Source organism: Phaethon lepturus, unplaced genomic scaffold (assembly GCF_000687285.1).
Source record: "Phaethon lepturus isolate BGI_N335 unplaced genomic scaffold, ASM68728v1 scaffold39903, whole genome shotgun sequence".
Lineage (NCBI taxonomy): Eukaryota > Metazoa > Chordata > Aves > Phaethontiformes > Phaethontidae > Phaethon > Phaethon lepturus.
In genome coordinates, this window is record NW_010527989.1 from 1 (window position 1) to 22,902 (window position 22,902).

At 39.1% G+C, this 22,902-nt stretch overlaps 1 protein-coding gene across 1 annotated transcript in view; it reads left to right on the forward strand.

Annotated features, from left to right (window-relative positions):
• Positions 1 to 1,290: 1,290 nt before the first annotated feature.
• The window catches only part of LOC104618039 (melanopsin-A-like), a 25,197-nt gene continuing 3,585 nt past the window's right edge, over positions 1,291 to 22,902 (forward strand). Inside the window, exons 1-8 of the mRNA XM_010283525.1 lie at positions 1,291 to 1,400; positions 9,744 to 9,886; positions 11,805 to 11,938; positions 13,061 to 13,264; positions 15,184 to 15,355; positions 16,257 to 16,421; positions 19,720 to 19,827; positions 20,981 to 21,161. Of these exons, the coding sequence (XP_010281827.1) occupies positions 1,374 to 1,400; positions 9,744 to 9,886; positions 11,805 to 11,938; positions 13,061 to 13,264; positions 15,184 to 15,355; positions 16,257 to 16,421; positions 19,720 to 19,827; positions 20,981 to 21,161 (1,134 nt within the window). The 5' untranslated portion in view covers positions 1,291 to 1,373. The remainder of the gene's footprint in view (positions 1,401 to 9,743; positions 9,887 to 11,804; positions 11,939 to 13,060; positions 13,265 to 15,183; positions 15,356 to 16,256; positions 16,422 to 19,719; positions 19,828 to 20,980; positions 21,162 to 22,902) is intronic.

Here is a 22,902-nt window from a genome sequence, read left to right on the forward strand (position 1 = left end):
GCCAGCCAGATTTAACGCCGTTCACCACAACGATATAGAGGCACAGCTCCTGTTTATGCAAAGAAATGCGATCCCCTTTCCTTCAATTTAAGGTTAGGTACTGCAAGTGCTAATTTGAGGAAAGGCACATGAGAAGGGGCATCTGCACTGAGCTGAGGGAATACAGTTCCCACCGCTACTATCATACTCTTCTCACAAAGGCTTTTCGTAAACAGTTCACACCATCTGTTTTTATTACCAACTGCAATGAAGCTAATAGCCTGCATAAGGGTCATTTTGACGGTGGGTGGAAGGCCTAAACTTTATGGTATTTGGGCTGCAGTATCTGCTACAACAGCTTTTTCACACTCTGTGCCTAATTCTCAATTGCAATTAAACTTCACTTTACCACAGTGAAAACCAGCCTTCAACTGGGAATACAGCGATTCATATCTCTTTACACAGTGCAATGTAAAGGAAGATTTGTGTGAATAAGAATCTGGTCATGTATGCCCTAACTAAACACAACTGAAAAAGAAAGCAGACAACTCTTGAAATAAGTGGTTATTTGCTGTTCCCTGCCTAAGGTATTTGTGTGTTTTTTTTTTTTTTAATCAAAGAGCAGAAAAGGATGATGTCAGTGGGTTTTAGCCCTATTTTTTATTTATTTTTAGAAGTGGACCAACAAATAACCATCACCTAAATTCTACAAGACAGAAGTGCATACAAGCACATTGTTAAATATTAGAATCTATGAGTTTGGACGATTTCAGCAGAACTGTACACATACATCTTCTTTAAAAGCAGACTACAAAAAACTAATTCACCAATACAGTGAAAATGAACAGTAAGGTCTGGTATTTAAGACACATAGTAAAGTCAACCTTTTAACTTCTTTGTCTTCATACAGAAATAATGCAGATATAGCATTAAAATTCAGACACAAATCTGTCAAAGGCAAAAAAGATTAACAGCACTTTTAAATGAGCATCAGTTTTATACTGTCATCAAAGTGAAGCTGGAATCTGGATGGAACAAGCTTCAAACTGGGCATGTGCAGACCCTGCTGTCTCCTGTATTTAAATGGAAGCTGCTGCTGCTGCCCTTTGCTAAGCTGAAGATGGAATGAAGCAATCTGAAGCTCTAGTGAGAAACTCTGCCCTGGATCTCACATTATTCCAGAGAATCTGACCATCTGCTTTACACACAAAAAGGTAAATTGTCTGACTTAAGTTCAGAGGAGAGCTTTTCTTTCTTTGGTGTTGCCTAGATATTGTTTACCTGAATAATCTGCCCATTGAAAGCGGGATTTCTTGTCCCTCTGAGGACCCCAACGGAACCAAAATTGTGGAATCAATGCATGGAATGACTCGGAAGCCAAAGCCTACACACTGATGGACCTGCCTCTTAGAGCCCCAACAGTAAGTGTTTTCTGTCACTAAAAACTGTAGCAAGTAGTTCTGCTGGCAAAGCTAGCATTTATAGAAGTGCAAATGGACATTTAAGGTGCATGTACACATTTATTGCTGTAATGCAACAATGAACAACATAATGAAAAATCTTTTTATTTCTTTAACTATCTATTTACTGCAGAAAGGACTGTACAAGCAGTGTTTTTCAGCAGAGTTACATAAGACAGGGAGGCATGTCTAATGGCAAAATACACCAGATATGTTGCAAACTATCAAAACAACATTTCTTGTGCATTAAACAACTATTTAGCAGTTCAAACACAATGCTCTTTTGTATTATTATTAAAGACGGAAATCCCCATCATTTCTGTAATAGTCTGTAAGTGTAGTGGAGTGCTTATTGAAGAGTTGAAGAGTTGTTACTTGCAGTTACCCAAGAGAGCTGTTCAGAAGGTTTTCCCAGGTAAGTAATATCAAAGCTCTTTCTCAGTTAAGTACTAAACAAAAAGAAAATTTCCTTAGAAGTGTGAAGGTGAGAATCTGTTGTGATGACATTTCAGGATGGAATTTCTTTGGGCACACTAAAAATATTCTCCATGCCACCCCACAAGCTCAAACCAAAAGAGTTCTGAAGTCCTCTTCCTGGCTGTGTATCTCCATATACTATTAGGACTACAAAGTTTTGTTTGCCTGCTGTTTATATGAAAGTCTGTTTAAAAGTAAAGAATAAAAAAACGACCCAAGCTAAATTTTACAATTTTTAAAATCTGAAATTACACTTAAATTCTTGATGTGGTCACACCGGTATTTTGACATGATCCATATAACACAGTGGCTGCTTAAAAGTTGTGTGCAAGTTTTAAACACTACAAAAGTTTTATGCATATAGGATGTTGGATTGGCTGTTTCAGTTTGATCCTAATTTATAATGAAGGACCAGTAAATATTTTATTATTTGCATAGTAAAAATGCAGTCTGTCTATTTATATTTTTAATACAGCCTGGATATGTGCAGTGTATTGGAGGAAAATAGAGAGAAGTGTCCTGAGCCAAGGTGCTTACAACCTAAATTAGATGGATAACATATGAAAGAGGATAGTAGAACACAGCAGGGAGGGAGAAGCATGATGAAAGAGTGCATGGCAAAATGGAAAAGGATGCTGGGGATGGAGTGATTTACACTGGAAAATTAAAATGGATTTTTTCCTTATTCTGCTGAAAGAGGTAATTAGCTGTCCATTTCCTCTCCCTAGGCCAAGTGACTATATTCTCAAACTTTAGCATTTTAATTTGACATAAAGATTAGTTTGAGAGAGTTTCAGGACTGAAAGCATTATGTGCTGCTTGTGGTTGAGATTAAATCTGGAAGACAGGATACAAAATCTGCTATCCAAATCGCTCAACAGGACAAACATCATTTATGGAAAAGCCCTGCTGCCTACTGGAAAGAGGGCTTAGCAGTTGGCGTCACCCTGCTGAAACTATAATTGCAGTGGGATTACACTCCTCTCTGTGCTGCCCGTCATCACAGAGCAAGTGCCTACAGAGGCAAGCTCAAAAATCAGAGCAAGGAACTGTGAAGAAAAATAAGTGCTATCAGTTGTTTGAGTCCTCTTGTAAGTAGGCAGTACAAACACTGCAGCTAGAAACCCTAGGAAATTACAGTATTTCTATTCTGATGATTTTTCTAAATTATATGATTTGTTGTAATGTAAAAGGCCTAACACTACCATTCGTTATATGTCATACTGTGTAAATAAGCAGCTTCACTACCTGTGTTTGTAGGAAAATTAAGAACAAAAGGACCTGATACATTGCCAAAGTCAATGTGGGACTGCCAAGACTTGTGATGTTTTGGAACCAGGTTCTACTCCATTACAACAGTCATTCTGCAAAACCACTGACTACAGTTTGAGGCTAGATAAATTCATAAAAGCAATGACACAGCAGCCCGTATTTCGCTTTCCTTGTCTTGTTTTACACGAAAGTAGATACAATCCATCTGATGTCCAGGCAGAAATAGCTGAAAAATGTCCTTGTCCTAGTCTCTTCTGTTACTGGCTTCTGAAGGAGTGTCACACAAATAAATCAATTAATCAGTCAGAACCAGCACTGAAATATGTTCAAATCTCCAAATGACCTTATGAGGAATTCTTCTTTCCCTGTAAGTGTAAACTACACCTTGCTTTACACTCTTGGCATTGGGAGAATGTGAGGAGTGGGCTATATCAAATATGATTTATATTCAGTAGAAGTATTTACGTGCATGACCTTGCTCCTACCATCATCACTGTTAGCTTTAGTAGGACTTCAGTAACCAACGTCTCCAAGTGAACAGTAATTACATGATACGATTTCTTTCTCACTCTGAAAAAGAACAGATTTTTTTCCCCCAATAACACTTGAACTATATTCTTTGCATGTTGTCCTCTTTTTCACTTACACACAAATATTTTTCTCATGCTATGGGTGCTGAGGTGGGAGGGTTGAACTTTCAAAAATGGTATGTCTTCTACCATAAGTTATTCAGAGGTGAGCTGGTTTGGTTGGTTTTGGGGTTTTTTAATCAATTCTGAAATAACTATTTAGAAAACCTTCTCTTTATGAAAATGTGTATAATAAGCAGAATCCCAAGAGAGAATACATGCAGTATTCCTGGGTTTTAGGAAGTTACCTAGACTTCCTTCTAACCTGAGGAAATCACTTAGGAATTATGGTTCTGTCCTGGACTGCAAAATTCCTTTATCCTTTTAACTATCTTCAGGCCAGTGTCTCGCAGGGTCTCGACAAACTGCATGGTGAAATACAAGTTCTGCCCTACACCGATGTCCTCTGTGGCTGATTCATTTTTACCCCTTCTCTGCTTGCACAAAGACTTAGCAGCAGGCACTGAAAACACGGTCAGTTCCGTTTTAGCTGTTTTGTTGTAGGCAGTAGATAAGCATTCCTTTAGGGAGAACAATGAGCATTTTAAGAAGGCAGACTGCATTAAATCTAGCTCTTTCAAAAAAAATTCTAGTGTTTCCACAAGGCCACACTTAAACCTACTAGAAGGAAATACACTAACTTAGGGCAACTTCGTAACTTCTTGCCACTGACTCTATCGAGTCAAATGATAGAGTAGGATTTGGAAAAGGATTACACCTATATCACAGAATCACAGAATCACTAGGTTGGAAAGGATCTTCAAGATCATCAAGTCCAACCATTAATCCAGCGCCACCATGTCCCCTAGACCATGTCCTGAAGCGCCACATCCACACGTTTCTTGAACACTTCCAGAGAGGGCGACTCCACCACCTCCCTGGGCAGCCTGTTCCAATGCCTGCCCACCCTCTCAGTGAAGAAATTTTTCCTAATATCCAACCAAACCCCCCCCTGGCGCACCTTCAAGCCATTTCCTCTTCTCCTATCGCTAGTTACTTGGGAGAAGAGGCCAACACCCTCGTCGCCACAACCCCCTTTCAGGTAGTTGTAGAGAGCGGTAAGGTCTCCCCTCAGCCTCCTCTTCTCCAGACTAAACAATCCCAGTTCCCGCAGCTGCTCCTCATAAGACTTGTGCTCCAGACCCCTCACCAGCTTCGTTGCCCTGCTCTGGACAGGTGCTCCAGCACCTCAGCATTCTTCTTGTAGTGAGGGGCCCAAAACTGAACACAGGATTCAAGCTGCAGCCTCACCAGTGCCGAGTACAGAGGCACGATCACTTCCCTACTGCTGGCCACACTATGTCTGATACAGGCCAGGACGCTGTTGGTCTTCTTGGCCACCTGGGCTCATATACAGCCGGCTGTCCACCAGCACCCCCAGGTCCCTTTCCGCTGGGCAGCTCTCCAGCCACTCCTCCCCAAGCCTGTAGCGTTGCATGGGGTTGTTGTGACTCAAGTGCAGGACCCTGCACTTGGCCTTATTGAACCTCATACAGTTGGCCTCAGCCCATTGATCCAGCCTGTCCAGACCCCTCTGCAGAGCCCTCCTACCCTCCAGCAGATCAACACTCCCACCCAACTTGGTGTCATCTGCAAACTTACTGAGGGAGCACTCGATTCCCTCATCCAGATCATCAATAAAGATATTGAACAAGACTGGCCCCAGAACCGAGCCCTGGGGAACACCGCTTGTGACCGGCCACCAGCCGGATTTAACGTCGTTCACTACAACTCTCTGGGCTCGGCCATCCAGCCAGTTCCTCACCCAGCGAAGAGTGGAGGATATGTGGAGGATAAAAATACCACCACTAAGATTATCCTTTCAAAGGGATAATAACCCTAGTTTAGGGTACAAACCAACTGCTAAGACTCTATACTGAAAATTAAATTCCCACATCACTGTTTATTATGCATGTTTCACCACTCTCTGAAACACCCAGTCATGGCTAAAGGAAGGCTAGTGTTTTGTCAGGAATGCTGGTCTGAATCACTGGGGCACTTCCCAAGATCCTTACCACACCAAAATTATCCATCTGATTCTGCAAAACAATAGGGTAAATAAATAGCAAATAATAAATGACATTCCTGCCAGAGATTAAAAACACAAATTCTTTTACAGTTCTAGCAAAAGGCCAGTTTTCACATACGCCCAAACAATATTAGAAAACCTGCTTTGAAGGTTGACTAAAATGCTGTCCTTGACTAGAAGATATGTTCTCCAGCTGACCATCAGTGAAGAAATCTTGTTACATTACAGTTACTACCTTGATGTGCTCCACAGACTCCATGACCATTTTGTTTGCTTGCTTGACAAATGTGCAATATTTATATTGACTGACTGTCAGGAAGTTGGCGCTTCCCAGTGAATTGTTCCCTACAGAATGAATACCAATCTAAGCCACCTACAGCACAGTAGGCCTGTGGGTATACTGGCACCCAGTGGTCCAGAGCCCCAGGTACAAGCATCTTTTATTTGTTGACTTTGGAAAGCTGTAGTCCATTGTCCATCCACTGGAAAATGTCCAACCTGTTAGCTTTCAGTTCAGTTTCTTTGTGCATTTGGTGATGTTTTGGACCATGTTACATTAAACAAACTGTGTTGTCATATCTCTTGGAAGAGAGATAATTAAGTGCTGGTTTTGCCTATTCATTTTTCTACCTTCATTATGAGGTGTTTCTAGAAAGAAGGCTGAAGAGGAGAACATGCCAGGCAATAATGTTATGTATTATCAATGCAATTAAATAGTTGTTCAGAATATTCTCGAAGGACAACCGCCACAGTGGGGACTGCAACAGTGAGATTTTTATTCTCCCCTGCCAACCAAGCACTCATACCATGGGGTGACAACAGAAGACAGAGACTCATCTGCTGGAGAAACTGGACAGAGAAAAGCTTTGGGAATTGTCTGACTTCTTGATTATCCTGCTGACCCAATTTCCTCAATCGCTGCCTTTTTCTCCCTGTCCTTTCTTTTGAAGTACAGTTCCCTTAGAAGATCTAGAGGTGAACTTGATACAGGCACGTGTTTTCATCTTCTAGTGAGGAAGCTGTACATATGCAACTCGATGAATTTGAAGTGCTTAGGCTTGATCTAATGCCTTGTTGGTCAACTAGTACCTTTCCTTGCCTTAAAGAAGCTTTGAATCAGATTTGTATTTCCAATATAAACAGTGAAATTACTTTTTTAAATAGTTGACTTTTTCCTCTTAGAGAGCAACTGGAGTTGGATCCTGTGGTAAAAATCGCAGACCTACAGGACGTCCACACTAAAATGTGAATTTATTCCTCTTTGCCACAAACTTTTTCTTTGCCCACATATTTAGTGTTATTTATGTCCTATCACTGCTACAATATAATTATCATTCCTTTATTTTTTTACACATGACATTTTTATTGACTCTGAACTTGTTTCATTCCTTAGTAAGTAATTTTAAAGTCTTCTACTGTCTCTCAAATAACCTTTCCTCTCTGGTGATTTCTCTGTGTATTCATACTGATCTTTTAAATTTTTCCTTGTCCTTAGTCCTCCACAAATTTAATTCAAATTAAAGCCATTTTAATCTGTTCTTTGTAGCCAAAACAAGCTCCTTCAGTTGCTTCATTTCTGTTACCTTGATCCAGTTCTGATTAAATGGAGAGCTACAGGGAAAAACATCAGAAATCTCCATTCCGTTAATAATCATCATTAACTCTCTGTAGAACAGCAATTAAAAAATGTTCTAGCCACAAGGCTAAGGAGAAAAAACAAAACAAAACAAAAAACCCAAAGAACACCCAATCTCATTTATTTAAAACAGTTTTATCTCAGGCTGTCCCTCTCCACTTAGTATTAGTATGGGGATATTTTTTGTTAAGTTACTGGCAGTGTGTTAAGCACAGCAATTTCTACCTAGGCAAGATGCCCATTGATGTTGATGATGTGATATCAGCCAACTTACACTTTGCTGCAGGAACCTGAACAATAAATGTCATGATACTGTCATTCAGTTAGTGTATCTGCCTTAACATTTTGCTCCAGTTATAGTAAAAGCCAGAGCTACATTTTCTCTAAGATCAGAGTATTTGTCCAGCATTTCATTGCTGCTAATGTAGAAACACAGGGAGCGTGCTCTACTTGTTGAGGATTGCTGCTGGCAGATCTTCAGCACACAAGCAAAGGCAATCTCTTCCAGAATTCCAGGTGCTCCCTGGGGTTCACCTCTTGCTACTGGCACATTGGTTTTACATACATACTGTCTCTAGTAACTTCAGCCCAATCCCACAGATTCAGAAGTAATGTCTGCCTCTATTGTCTGAAAACATCCATTTCCTTTGATAACTGGGGTGTTGTCAAAGGCATTTCTGAGTTGCACTCTACCGGTGAATGCCAACTACTAACACAACTGCAGCATAGAAGGGAGAACTTCATATCTACTTCTGCGCACTTTGCTCTCCTACCAGCAACCTTTCTTTTCCTGGGAAGAAACGACTGCGTATGACAGCTGTACCACCACCTGCCAGTGGAATGAACATATCCAGCCTCATAGCACTATTTAAGCTTGGTATGGGCATAAACCTTGGTACAGGCAATTCACTTGCCCTAGATCCTAGGCCACAGCCAAGTTGACAGTATTCACAGTAGGCAGGCTACAAACAATTCAAAATATTTCCGGGGCTCTTGTCAACCCTGGTGTGATTCTCATAGCTCAGCAGCTGAGCAACGCCATGGCTGCAGCTTGCAGGCTTGAGCCATGAGCAGTGGTTATGGCGTGCCATTCCAGAGTGAGTGCCACCCTTGATGAGAAAAGCCTGGCTATGAAGAAGAGACAGGATCTGTCCATGCAGAAGAATGAGGGTGGGGCTTGGTATTTTTCATTACTCCATTAGCTGGTTTGAGCTGATGCTAAGACGTGTTCAGGACAGTGGCAGTTGCACAGAGATGAGTGTTTAGGACTCCTTGTCTGACCTTATATCAAAAGGCAGCAGAACAGTGACGGTTTGGACAGTTGTCCCTCTCTTCAATTTCTATCAAGTCATCCTCCTTCCCGGGTGCAGCCTTATTGTTTGCTTCATTATTAATCTGGGGTCACTTGGCCTAAAATGTGTTTTTGGCTCCTGATACTTAACTAAAAAATATTTATAAATTATTATTTAAAATACTTTAGTCTTCAGACTTGGCTACTGAATTTTGCTATGAGCTATTAGTTGATTAAGACACAGATGCTTTCATCAAATGCTTTATCACATACTTCAAAGAAAGAAAAATTCCTGCATTCAGTGCAAAGTGAAAACAGAACTGGTATGGAAACCAGGGATAAGGTATAAAGGATTTGTGTTTTAGCTTTTCTGATCCTTAATTTAGTTTCCAAAAGACTCTTATTCAATGGTGCCAGGCTTTTGGTAACCAAGTCTTAAGGGCAGACTGCAATTCAGTGTTATTCGGTGAGAGGGATGAAATAGCCATACTACTAAAGGAATAAACACACATTTATCCATAGAAGATCATTTCTACTTAGAGATGTCTAGCCAGTGCTGTCAGAGGACAACAGAAATTGTACTTCACAGGTACAGGTAAACCTTCCTGAAATGAAAACTACAGAAAACTCACTTGATGTCAAATGCAATGAAAAAGGTTGCTTCCTGTCTCTCTTTTTCTCCTCTATATCCTTATCTTTCTTTTGGGAGAGAATAGATTGTTTTTCTTCACGAAAATTCTAAATCAACAGTAAACATATAAACTGCCCTTTGACCTTTGCAGTGCTGATGGCATATTTACCCCCTGAAGATGATCAACAGTAAAAGTAATTTGAAAGAAATTAGCTTATTCTGACTTATTTTGCTTGCTGTCTTTTTGCATTCTTGACCGTTTCCTCTTCTAGAGAAGCATATGCCAGCTTATTCAGTAAAGTCTGACAATATACCTACGACCACTTGTTTACTCCACAGAAGATGACAGTGCAAGATGTTCCTGGTGCTTTTCCTACAGTGGATGTTCCAGACCATGCCCATTATACAATTGGAGTAGTCATTCTTATAGTGGGGATCACAGGAACTCTGGGTAATTTCCTGGTCATCTATGCTTTCTGCAGGTACCTTTCTTTCGCATGTTTTTTAAATACTCGTATTTATGAACTTTAACAGTACCTTGACTGTGCTCTGCAAATGCAGTGCAGGCATACTATCAGACTACTATGCAGACATAGTAAAATGCACCAAGAGACATTGCTGGAGGCAAAAAGTAGCAACCTGCCATTTCCCTCTGACTTCTTACCATTAACCATAGCTACAGCAAAATCATTAGTAAAATTGCAAAGAATCACCCAGATATGCCAAGCAATAGAAAAGCAGCCAAAGCAGAAACCTTCCAGTGAATTTTTTTCTACTGGCTGAACTGTATCAACACTGGACTGATGGGATGTTTTGCACCTGTGTCTCCTACATATCTTCTCTATTTTAGACGCTTCGTCCTGCGGCTTACTACTCAGTTTCTTTTTCCCCTCTGTTCCTTACTGGTCAAGTCTCTTGGTTTCACATTTTCTAACACTTGGTTTATTTCCTTTTAACTAAAGCCATATTCCAACTTTTATATCTGAAGGAAATTGTATCTCTGACAACAATGAGATATTTTCACTATTCCTGTTCACTCATCCTGTTTCTGTTTTGTTACGCTGGGCAGAGCATTGGCATGATGCCAGCGAGCTTCTACTTCACACACTTCACACACTAATGTAATAAACCAAAATAATAGCAATTATATGATAATTTGGCTGTGTTAATTTAAATCACTGAAGTGTGGACAAAAGTAGTCTGGGTCTCAAGCCTATATTTATGTATGTGCTGCATTAAACGGTAGCCTTCAGTATATGCATTCAGAGTAGATACCAACATGTAAGTGTGAAAGACATGGCCTTAAGAACAGAAAAGGTGTTAGCATGCAGACCAGATATGTGAGGATGAAGTACATGAGCTAGCTCTTTCGCTGGTCCCATTACAGGAAATCCAGTCATGGCAGTTGCACTTTCACGGGAGGACACCGCTTGTCTTCATGAAAATGTTATGAAGACAGAAATGGATACTCTTAGCAAAGCAACAAATACATCAGAAGTTCAGAGAACAGATCAGATGCCTAGAAAGCAGTCTTAAGTCATGGCAGACTGTAACACAGCCAGCTGCCTGAAACAGAAATATGTTCAGTAACTTTGCAGACTACTGAACAAATGCAAGTGGCCCATAAGCACCTATTAATAATATCTCCTTGCTCCTAAATTGACGGATAAGGGACAGCAGTCCTAGTGATTGATTCTGGATCAGTGCAAAGAACCCATCATTTATTCTGGTATTTTTTAATTGTGTCTAACACCAAAAATTTGAGACATGAGCTAAGAAGTTACACTGCACCCCAAACTGAGGAGCTCTCAGTTGAGCTTTTATGTGTACCCTTTAAAACACTGTACTATAATACTATGAATACCATATACAGGCAGGATACACAAGGCTGGCTATTGCTCTCTTCAAAGCCAGTGTCTGGGCCAGTGAAATGAGTGTCACAGAGAACTGATGTAAAACAAAATGCTTGATGTCCTACATAGTGAGTTTGCTTAATCCCTGTATTTGGAAGTCACTGTTGATCTTATCAGCAGTGGAAAACGTGCTCCCCTCCCTCTGCTTAACATGACCCAGATCCAGCAAATCCATAGAGTACATCAACTTTGATTTCCTGTTAATCATGGATATGCAGTGCACGGGGTCTGAATATTTAAAGAACAGTATGATTTATCCCCATCACTGAGCTGGTTATCAAAACTATCCTCTAAAGTGCAAAGGAGTATAAGGGTATAAAACCGAGGCTTGTTTATGCTCTCTTGTGAGGAAAATGAGAAGCACTCTGCTCTAGCTTGCTATGTAGTGTGCCTTGGTATTTGTGAAGCTGCCAAGGCTCACAGGAAACAGTAACAACATAATTAGCAGTACAGCAGTGTTTAACAACATTCCTTCTGATCTTTGTAGGTGTAGGAGCCTCCAGACTCCAGCCAACATATTCATCATCAATCTAGCTATTAGTGACTTCCTGATGTCCATTACACAGTCTCCAGTTTTTTTCACCAATAGCCTCCACAAACGCTGGATTTTTGGTGAGAAAGGTTTGTATTTATTCTTTCTAAGATACCACTATGTTGTTACCACAGTGGCAGTTCACTATTTCCTTATCCTCAGGTACACTTGCAAAGTCGAGAACATTTCTCAACATTGTTTCAATGTTGACACAAATGTTTCTTTGAACATTTTTGTCTGTGTGCAATAAATAATACATTCCCAGTATGCAGAGGAAAATTACATACATGAGATAGATACAAAGGCAACACTGGCAACGTGAGGCACAAGACTAGTCTTCTTGCCAGCATTCTTCCCCAATCATCTCGTAATTTCGTTACTGGCAGAGTCCTATGACAAAGAAGCACCACCTCCCAATACACCAGCTTAAAAGCTCCTCTAAATAACCTGCTCTGGGACTTGCACCTGGCAAAGTGAGGCAAGAAAGCCTGGCAGAAGTGAGTTTTCACAACATAAATATTAACTGAAGATTTCCTGTGCAGTAAGAAAACGTGGAATGAAGGTGCTTTCATTATTCCTATACAACTGTAGTAAGAGGAAGACTAGTCTTTGCCTCTTGAACAGGTATTGACAGAAAGGAAGGTTAGAGACGTAATGTTGCTATTTTGATCTCTGATGACCAAAAGCACATTTTTTTTTTAGTTCCATGAACCGTTCAATTGCATACCTGTTAAAATAAAAAAAACCAGAACAAACCCCTGCTTTTAATCATTAGGTTGTTTGAAAATTGAAATCACTCATTAATATATTCATAGTCTGCATATTTACTTCAGTTATGCTGACCTTGAGATAAAAATGGTTCCATGATATTGAAGTAACCCATTGTTAAGCAAAACAGCTGTCTCTACAGGAGCTGCAGTAAAACTGGAGTTAAACAAGATATTAATGGACTGCTGAAATGATCCCACTAGAAACATCAGAAATCAATGAGAGAAAATATGTTAAGTATCACTGTCTTCAGCAATTCAAGCAAACAAAATCTTTGAAGTTTATCTCCATGGATAATGTAATTAGCAAAACAGACAGCAGCTTCCAAGTTCCATTGCCTTCCTAATTCCAGAAGACATTAGTTCACAAGAAACACAGACTTGAACTCTCACAGAAATTAATTAGATTAATTTTACTGCTACTTCTTTCATCTTCATTGAAAGGCTGTGAGCTGTATGCCTTCTGCGGAGCTCTTTTTGGCATTACATCTATGATCACTTTGATGGTGATTGCCTTGGACAGATATTTTGTCATCACAAATCCTCTGGCTTCTGTTGGAGTGATGTCTAAGAAGAAGGCCCTAATAATCCTGGTAGGAGTCTGGCTGTACTCTTTGGCTTGGAGCCTCCCGCCTTTCTTTGGATGGAGTAAGTGAAATGGAATAAAAGGGGTTTTTTTCCTCATAGCACTGGACTAAAGACTGGTTACATGTATAGAAGTGAGTTGAATTAATGGCTTGCATATGAGGTTTGAATAAATCAATTTGAAGAAAACTGATAAAATACATATCGAAGCTGAAGTTCTCTAATTAAAAGAAAAAAATCCAGTGTGTATTACAGCCCATTACATGACAATGACACTTTTTCTTAACCTCATTACCTACTGAATAAAGAACAGTAGATAAAATCAAGGCCAAAATTTATGAAGGATGTGCTGGCTTATTATCCCACACCTACTTCTGTTAAGCCAAATTATAACAATATGAAAGTGAAATAAATGTATTTGTGTTTTTTCTGATCACTTTTTTCCTCCCCAAAGGTGCTGTGTAAGATAGTCATGTCAATCTAAATTTCTTTATTCATGTAAAGAGGAATGGAGTCTGAGTATTTTATGCAAGTACATAGAATTATAGAATAGTTTGGGTTGGAAGGGACCTTTAAAGGTCTAGTCCAACCCCCATCTTCAGTAAGTCTTGACTGTGTTCTAGATGGGGAAATTGCACTAGGTGTTGGTCACATTCGCCATTCAACCATTGGTATCTTCACTAAAGCTTCCAGTAAGGATGGCATTTACTAATAACTAATTAATTTGCTTTTGTAAATGTGAATTTTATGTCTGCAAATTGGAACATACATACAGCATCTTGATCCTTGCAGCTTGTAACAACGAGAGTTTCTGTTACTCTTCCTTATTTGAATCTGCCTCACCACCATTAGTTTCAGTCAGTAAGTTAGAATGAACTCATCATTCAAAACCCCAGCTCATTATTGTGCTCCCTAATTCCAGAAGGAATGTGTCAGCTCAGCTGAGGTGAGAATACAGCAATTGATCTTCCCATAGGATGCTGCAACCAACTCAGTTACTGAGTAGAATTTCAGCAGATTTTTGTTATTGTCTTGTTATTGTTATTGTGGGCCCCCATAAATATGAAGCATGTTTAAGCAGGCAAACTGCAATACTGGGAGAAGCAGCCTTTAGTTGAATGAGGAACTGTTAGACAAAAAAATGACAATATAGTCTTAGATTCTAGATTCTTAATTGGAGAAGGCGGAATAATTGCTTGAAGGGTGTTGTTATCTTGTAATTATATTCTAATAGTACCACAGTATTAACTCCAATATGGTAATTAGATACATCTGAGCACATCTGGTGCAATATTTTTAAGAGTTCAATAGAAAATATCACTGTAAACAGTGAAAATTAAAATACAAAGGTAAAAAGACACTGCTGTTGACAATTTCTTTACTGAACAGTTTGGCACAGTTCCTTTAAGATTATATTTTATGTCAGGCAGAATATTCTGTATGCATGATTTTTTTTACTTGTACTCAACTTTACTCTCTGACAAATTAAAAAATTAATTTGTTCTGCACAATAAATTGCTCTCCTTTGCACAGTAAATTTCTCTTATTTGCACAAGCTTAAAAAAGTGGTAGCTATAACAATCAGTTTCATTTCACTCCTTGGGAAGACAGCAATTTGGCAGGAAATGGAGATATGTAAGAACAATATGGGTCTGGTCCAAGACCCACTGAAGTATTTGGAAAGATGCCCTTTGACTATGTTGAGCTTTAAACAATATTCAAGAACTGAAACAAAACTATAGTTTTCCAACCTGAAGCCTTAGACCACTAAACAGAAATACAATAGGGTAACACAGTAAAAGAAAGGAAAAAAAAAAAAAAAAGAGGTGCGTTAAACAAAGAAACATGTATCCTTTTAAGCTCTTTTTCCCTCTAATAGAATAGGACTACATCCCATGTTATTCTGAGTATCTTTCTCTAGCTTCTGCACTCAGAATAAGAATCACCTCATGGTTTATGCCTTCTCCTGTCTGTCTTTCTAGGTGCGTATGTTCCCGAGGGTCTGCTGACTTCCTGTTCCTGGGACTACATGACTTTTACACCATCAGTCCGCGCCTACACGATGATGCTTTTCTGCTTTGTCTTTTTCATTCCTTTGATTGCTATCATATACAGCTATGTCTTTATATTTGAGGCTATCAAGAAGGCCAACAAGTAAGTAGCCACGAGTCTTAAGTTTTTATCCTTCTGTTTAAGTGACTGCTTACTTTCTTAAAACAAAGTCTAACAGAATAAAATTGGGAACTTTTTCACTTTTCATTTGTATGCATGACTGAGACAGGAAACCAAACACAAATTCTGTCAACAGTCAACATGGTAAGAAGTATGATCCTTAGAAGGGCCATTCCTGCATTTAAGCCAAAGCTGTTTAGTATACTGTCTAATGATGCAGAAAAGTGCATGAGTAGCAGCAATAGAAATCTGAAGGATGAGAAAGGACTACAGAAATTAACCAACCAAAAGAAATACTAAAGGGACATCAGAGACACCTAACAACAGGGTATCAATGACTATTCCACAGAAAAACAGATGGACTTGAACTACAAACTCCATGTTTGACAAAGGGTGACAAAGAGGTAAAACATTTCATCACAGGGCCCTGAAACAAAAACTATTGTTGTAAAAATAAAGGTCAATGTCTGACACTACATTTGTAATCTGTAGATAGCCGTCTTGTAGGTACCAGCATACCTAGTCACATAGCTCAGAAGCAGAGAGTGAGAGTAATGTAGCAAAATCAGACCTAGGAAAGCAGAGACTTCTAACTATATTTAATATAGCTTTGTTCAGCTGGCTTGAATACCTGATATATGTGGAAATTCTTCTGGTACAGGACTATCTTCTCCACTGAAGCACATGTGAATTTTGCCATTGATTAGGGCAACAAAAGTGCATTGAATTGTGAAGGACTGGTCACATACATACATTAGCACATGTTAAAAGTGCATGACTTTACCATGAACTAGCATAAGTGTAATTGTTGCCCCATTTTATGACGTTATTTGCTCAATTCCCTACCTCCCTTTTTTTGCTGTTGTATGTTTATTTCCCCTAGGTCTGTTCAGACATTTGGATGCAAACATGGAAATAAAGAGTTCCAGAAACAGTATCAGAGGATGAAAAATGAGTGGAAGATGGCCAAAATTGCACTGATTGTCATCTTGCTTTATGTCATTTCCTGGTCACCATACTCTGTTGTTGCTCTGGTAGCTTTTGCTGGGTAATTATGAATGTATCAGCAAAGGAATATTCAGTGAAAGCAGAAGGTGTGAAATTGTAAAAGACAGTGGAAAGTCAAAACTACCTGTCAAGTTTAATGCCTCAAGTGCATCCAAAACATTCACATATTTAGGGGTGACACTTAACAAATGAGGCACATGCTGTGATTTTTTCTTAGTTTGACTTTAAAAAAAGAAGTAAAAAAAAAAAGAAAAAGAAAACAGGAAGGTTATTACTGGCAACATGACATTACCGTGCTGATGATTTCTGAATGCAGATTCTCTATGCTAGAATATTGGAACTATCTGAACTTTATTTAGCACCAAAATGCTACATAAGGGCCCCCAAAAGATCCACCCAGGGGCTGATTCTCTTTTCTTTCTCCACTTCTTTTACTTACAAAAGTCTATTAATTTTTATGTGTTATATCAAACTGCTGAAATTCCTTACCTGTATAAGCAAGTTCAAAATTAGTACACACTTGCATTGAGGAGCTTTTTGATGCCAGATACACAAGATCTTAAATATAAATCATCTAAGCATGTTCTTCATCTGTTTAATTGTCAGCATTTTATACAGTAATTTCAACAAAAGCACAACACTATTAATATAGTATTTGTACATAGCTTGACACCAGACTATGGTTATTACAATCCAGGTACAGGTAATAGATTGGGAGTCTGGATGCCATGACTCTATGTGGGTATTTCTCCCATGTTAACATGTGAATCTTTCTGTGCTTAGCCTTTGTAAAATGGGCATGACTAACTGCTTTAGAAGGTCTTGGCAGCTGCAAATCCTCAAGCAGAAGACCCCTATGATAATACAAAACACTTCCATTTGTATTTTTCAAGTCCGAAATAAAAAGGTCTTCCTAAAATTGACACATAGGATAAATTTACTTATGATGGAGCATTTTGGGAGGCAAGAGTGATTTGTTACACACATAAGGAAGAGGCCACTGCAGGGCATCTTCTCAAACATAGCTTAGGAAGGCAGCTTCCTAAACATGGCACTTATAAAATCTTATGCTTTAGAATAAAAAATGTTGAGAAGAGGATTCTACCCCTTTGTATCCAGAGGGGCAATTCCAAGAGGCAGCAAACATTTTCTCCATGAAGGTAAACAGGTTCCTCACTCAGAAACAGGAATCCTTAGGATATGTCCCAGTGCCCTGTTTCCTGTCACAAGGGGGACTTAGGTACTGGGCACCCACCACTGGTGATATGTGACCAGCTAGAGACAGAGGAAGTGCAAGAAGACAAAGAAATGCAGCACAGGTACCTTGCAGCACTACTTGCTCTAAGGTACCCCCCCAAAAAAAAAAATTCAGAGAGGCTTTAAGGTAAGCATTTTAGCTCTGTGGAACTGTCAGGCTGTCCCATACGATTCAGCATTTACTTTAGGAACTGAACTTTACTTCTATCCCATGTCTCACACTGACAAAAATCTGAACAAATGGAGAGTTTTATAACTCTACAGCATGTGACAAGTAAGCATTTGCAAATTTTGCTCATGAAGACATCTGGTGAGCAGAACAGCTTCATTCAGCTTTTTTTCCATTTCTGAACTGTGCCTTTTAGGCAATCCTTCTGGGATTTTTCAGAGATGAATAGATCAAGCCTGGAGACCTTCTGTGGACTTTCATTACAACTAACTCAGATAAAACCACTGCATGCCACATATGGGAGGCAGACATGGAGACTGGCTATAGTATTGGACTAAAGAGAGCTCGTCTGACAGAGCAACAACACACACCAAATGAAGGAAGAACCTTAATTCCTTTAGAAAATATTTTGGATAGGGAATACTGAGCTAGCACACAGTCATGCTTACTAATATTGTTGGTCTACAGGTTGTATTTTCTGGGAGTGGTTAGCTTAAACAAAAGCCTTTGTCACTGTTTGTTTCTGTTAGCTGAACATTCCATCAGTCTTACCAAAGCACTATCTCCCCAATCTCAGGGTCAAAAATTCCATTCCAGCTAGGTCATACTCTTGTGTGTTCTCCAGACTCTGTGAAGAATTACACCTCTAACCAACGCTTTAAAAGTATGATTAGGAGAAACCATGTTAAAAATTGTATATGGAGAACATGCTGCTTGGATAATTCTTATCAGAGAAAAGCCTTAAATTAGAGGTGAAATGGCATCTCAACATTCAGGCGGCTGACAAAATGATTCCTGTATTACCATTGGCAAACCATTGCCACCTCATCACAGAGCACAAATATTCCCATAGTATGATGAAAAATTTCTTCACCAGGAAGATGAGCTGCCACCTACTTACACTATTCTCTTCATTGTTCGTTTGCAGCACTCATATGCAAGACCTTCTCCTGAGAGAGGATTGAGAGGAAAATCTTTTTTCTCCCGTAATACTATAGGAATACAAGGCTAGTTGAAAGATAGAGCTAGACTGTCTTCTCAGGAAGAAGTGCAGTGAAAAAGAAAGGACGTTATCCTTGGGAGGAAACACTGCCTGACAGGGCCATTTCACTTAGAACTCTTTCTACCAATGCAGGAAGAGGTCTTCATACCCTCTGAGAAAGTCTATGGAGAATTTGCCTGGTAGAACTGCCTATGAAATGTAATTGTTATTTTGGTCCAAACTGTTCTATTGACTTTCTTCTGACCAAGAGTTTATGGGCTACTTCAAGCTATTTTCAAAAATTAACTGTCTGACAGCAGCAGAGCAGATAGACACCAGTCGTAATTCTTTTATCCTTTAGAGTCACATCACCTGCATATATGGATGGTCACAGTAACACGTGAGTGTAGCATATGACACCTGAAAATACTTTCCCTTCACTCTTCGCTTCAGAAAAATACCTCCCCTTCACTTTTTAGTTCAGATCAGGCAAAAAACAGTTTGAATAGGAAAATAGATTAGTTCTCTTTCCTATAATGCCTCATTCTGCACACCTATTTAGCGACATATTATTCAGCAAGTATATCTGCTGAGTTTGGAACAGACAGATACTCTGATGAATGCACATTCACTTATTGAAGGCTGACTTTGTCCCTAGGGTAAACAACATGGGAATGATCACCATCCTCAGTCACAGCAGTGAAGTGCTGCAAAAGAAGTCCCAAGAAAATCATGTTCCTCAGAAATGCAATTAGGCTGGTGTTGATCTTTACAGGCAAAGCATGTAAAATTGGTTCTCTCACTGTTTGGGTAAGGAACACCCCTTTTACTCTCTCTGGAGCACTAATAAAGCATTATCTTGTCAGTGTATAACTGCACAGAATACACAGAACTCAATACTAAATACATAATGCATTTGCGTTACTCTAGGTATTCCCATATCCTAACACCCTTCATGAACTCCATACCAGCTGTGATTGCCAAAGCTTCTGTCATCCATAACCCCATCATTTACGCCATCACTCACCCCAAATACAGGTAAGTTCACTCTTACAAGCGATGTTTAATATAGCAAAGAAAATCAGACAGTAACTTTGTCACTTTTAGGACTAGTACCTGAACTCTGCTTCACCTGCTCATTTTAACTCTGCAAGACAACCTCGCCCTCTCCAAGAAAACTTCTCAATGCCATATAAATGTCAGCGGAATTTGTACTTGCAACAAATTACTATGCAGATGGAGTTAGAGATGTTTATGGATACTGACGTGTACTTACAGATTACATGATAACATAGAGACCTCCTACCTCAAAGGAAAGCACCATAAATTTTTTAACTATCGTCATGACAGATGCGGACATTTGTCAGTGTTGCAAATAGCAGTTCGTTAAATTCACCAGGCCAGTGAGAGAGGCAATTCAGTAAGTCAATCCACCTCTTCCCCATTTTGTGTGTCTTCCCCACCTTTCTTGAAGCTTTCATATTTCAGATAGTATTTCTTCTGAGTTGTAACATCTAGGGTCATTACCATACTAAATTCAGACGCAGGCTGTGACATCTGACGAGTGGCAGCAAAGCCATATATATATGCTGCTGTTTCACCCTTTACAAAGACCTACTGGCGAACTAGATAGAGAAGAGGTGGGCATGAACATCTAAGTGCGGAAGGCCAGAAGGAAGAGGAAAGCTAGGCAAAAGAGTTTCCTCATTCTGCATATGAGAAAAGAAATACTGTAATATAACTGCACTTTTTTGTACAACTCTACAGACAGCCAGCAAACAGATGTGTAAGAGGAAGCTAGAATAGCTGCTTAGGGGAAGATTAAAATAATTCATTATGTGGTACTTCTGTAAGGTTCAGTTTAAAGGGACGAATTTTATTTTTGCCCCGATTAAGCTGAAAGCAGATAAAACGTCATTTTTAATAGCTCCCTTCAGTTTGAAGAGTTATACTTTAATGCCCTTATCCCTGCCAAGCAATAAATTTGAGTACTGCAGAACAGTGTGAATAAATGATCTTGCAGGGTGATTGTATATGAGATATTGGATATCTGGAAAACTCTTTTTGTACCCAGTAATTTTCCAGTCCATGCAGCATTGGTTCATCTCTCTGAATAAATGCATTGTTTATTATGACTGAATTTTTGTGCTAACAGAAAAAAATCTGACTGGTTCTACCTCTCATCCATTAGAACAGCCATTGCAACATATGTTCCTTGCCTTGGATCCCTGCTGAGAGTTTCTCCCAAAGACTCACGGTCTTTCAGCAGTTATTCCTCTTCCAGACGAGTGACCGTAACCAGCCAATCTTCTGAGATAAATGGGCTGCAGAAAGGAAAAAGGCGACTGTCTTCTCTCTCTGACAGTGAATCAGTAAGGGAGGCGCTTCCCATACATCCATTTTTAATTGCAAAGTAATTCATTTTCATACAGAGTCCTTCAAAGTGGTAGATTCTTTAGATGAAATGCATTATGGCGCTCATTACAAGAGCTCCAAAGAAAGTAGAGGGATAAAGTGAAATAAAAGACAGAAGGCTGAAGTGTAAAAGCAGAATATATTCTTGATGGTTTGTGACACTGAAGGAAGAGTGGAAAGATGGAACAACAGGAATTTTAGAAAGCAATGGAAGTTTAGAGTCAGAGCACCCTTGCCAGTCTGATCATACTTCTAGGACATACTTGTCTGACTACAGATTTGGAGCCTGGACACACACAAAAAAGAAACTGCTGGTCACTATATAGTCCTCTAGTGAAAGCAAGATTGTAACGAAACAGCTAATGCTCTCTGAAAGTGAAGTGGGCTGTATTTGGAAACATATTAATCATCAGATTTAGACAAATCAGTAAATCCATTACAGAATCATTCTCACAAGACCTCAACAGCTTGGTGCCAAATGTTTTGCAGAGCAGCTGGAAACAGGGCAAATATTTGGCATCCAGGCTTTCTTTTGCAACCCAAAGTTACATTACTGTAAGTAAGTAAACGAGCACATTAGGTCTCTAAAACAATTGTTATAAATGAAATTTCTGAATATATGAAAAGCCATAATTTTCTCAGTGATTCTTTTCCATAGTCAGGATAATAATTGTATCTAATACAGTCAAGTTCTGGATTCTGACAGTTGTTTTAACACTGATATTTCAATTTCTTTGCCCTCTAAATTCTCTTGACTTCTTGGTCCAATCAAAATGAAATTCTTCTGGCTAGTAGCCATCATTCAGGTAGAATGTTTTAAAATTGGCTAATAAAAAAAGAAACATATTTATATTGCATCTCATAGACTGTGAATCCTGATTCTTAAAAAAATAACAGTCTTTCAGTAACACTGTGTGTTCTTGTACTACTGTCAGTGCTGGGGAAGGGGAACCATACAAACAATTCAACAATTCTTTTTGCTTAGGAAAAGAACCCTTAATACTCAAGGTAAGAATGAAGAATGAAAATTACCCAAAGTAAAATATTCTAAGCAACTGACATGCTTCAGTCGGGAATTTTCTATAAGCCTTGAGTAAGTCTGGACCTTGTTCAGAACAATGACAGAGTCAAGATTTTCTGACAAGAATATATGTCTCCCTTAACTATTTGATTTGACTATAGAATACTCTAATTTATTAGTAAGTAATATCAGTTTAGCTGAAATACAGAACAGAAAGAAGGGCTCAAGTTTAAAACAAACAAACTTGCTTCAATGCTTACTGATAATTTATTCTGGTGTGGTTTTTGCAGCATATGTGGCTCAATTAAGCTATAAGATTTCTAGACATACACTCACAATGCAAAAAGGCAGTACATGTGCTGCCATGTATTTTATGTCAAGGCTGGTCATTGAACTGTAAGCCAATAAACCATCCTCATGCAATTTTTTTTGTAATCCTGTGGGTGCAAAGATATTCTGCACCTTGGAAAACCCTAAAGAAACAATTTCCAGTCAGTTCTTTGCAATGAAAAGGAGCCAAGCTCTGGAACCGATGCTTAGAAAATAAAGTTGCTTCCATTTTAAAATACAATCAAATGGGACTGTAAGTGCTAAAACACTCTACGCATGCACACTACACATTTTTTAAAATGTTGAGATCCAGAAAATAGCTTAGCCCAACCTCTTGTGCTTCAGCA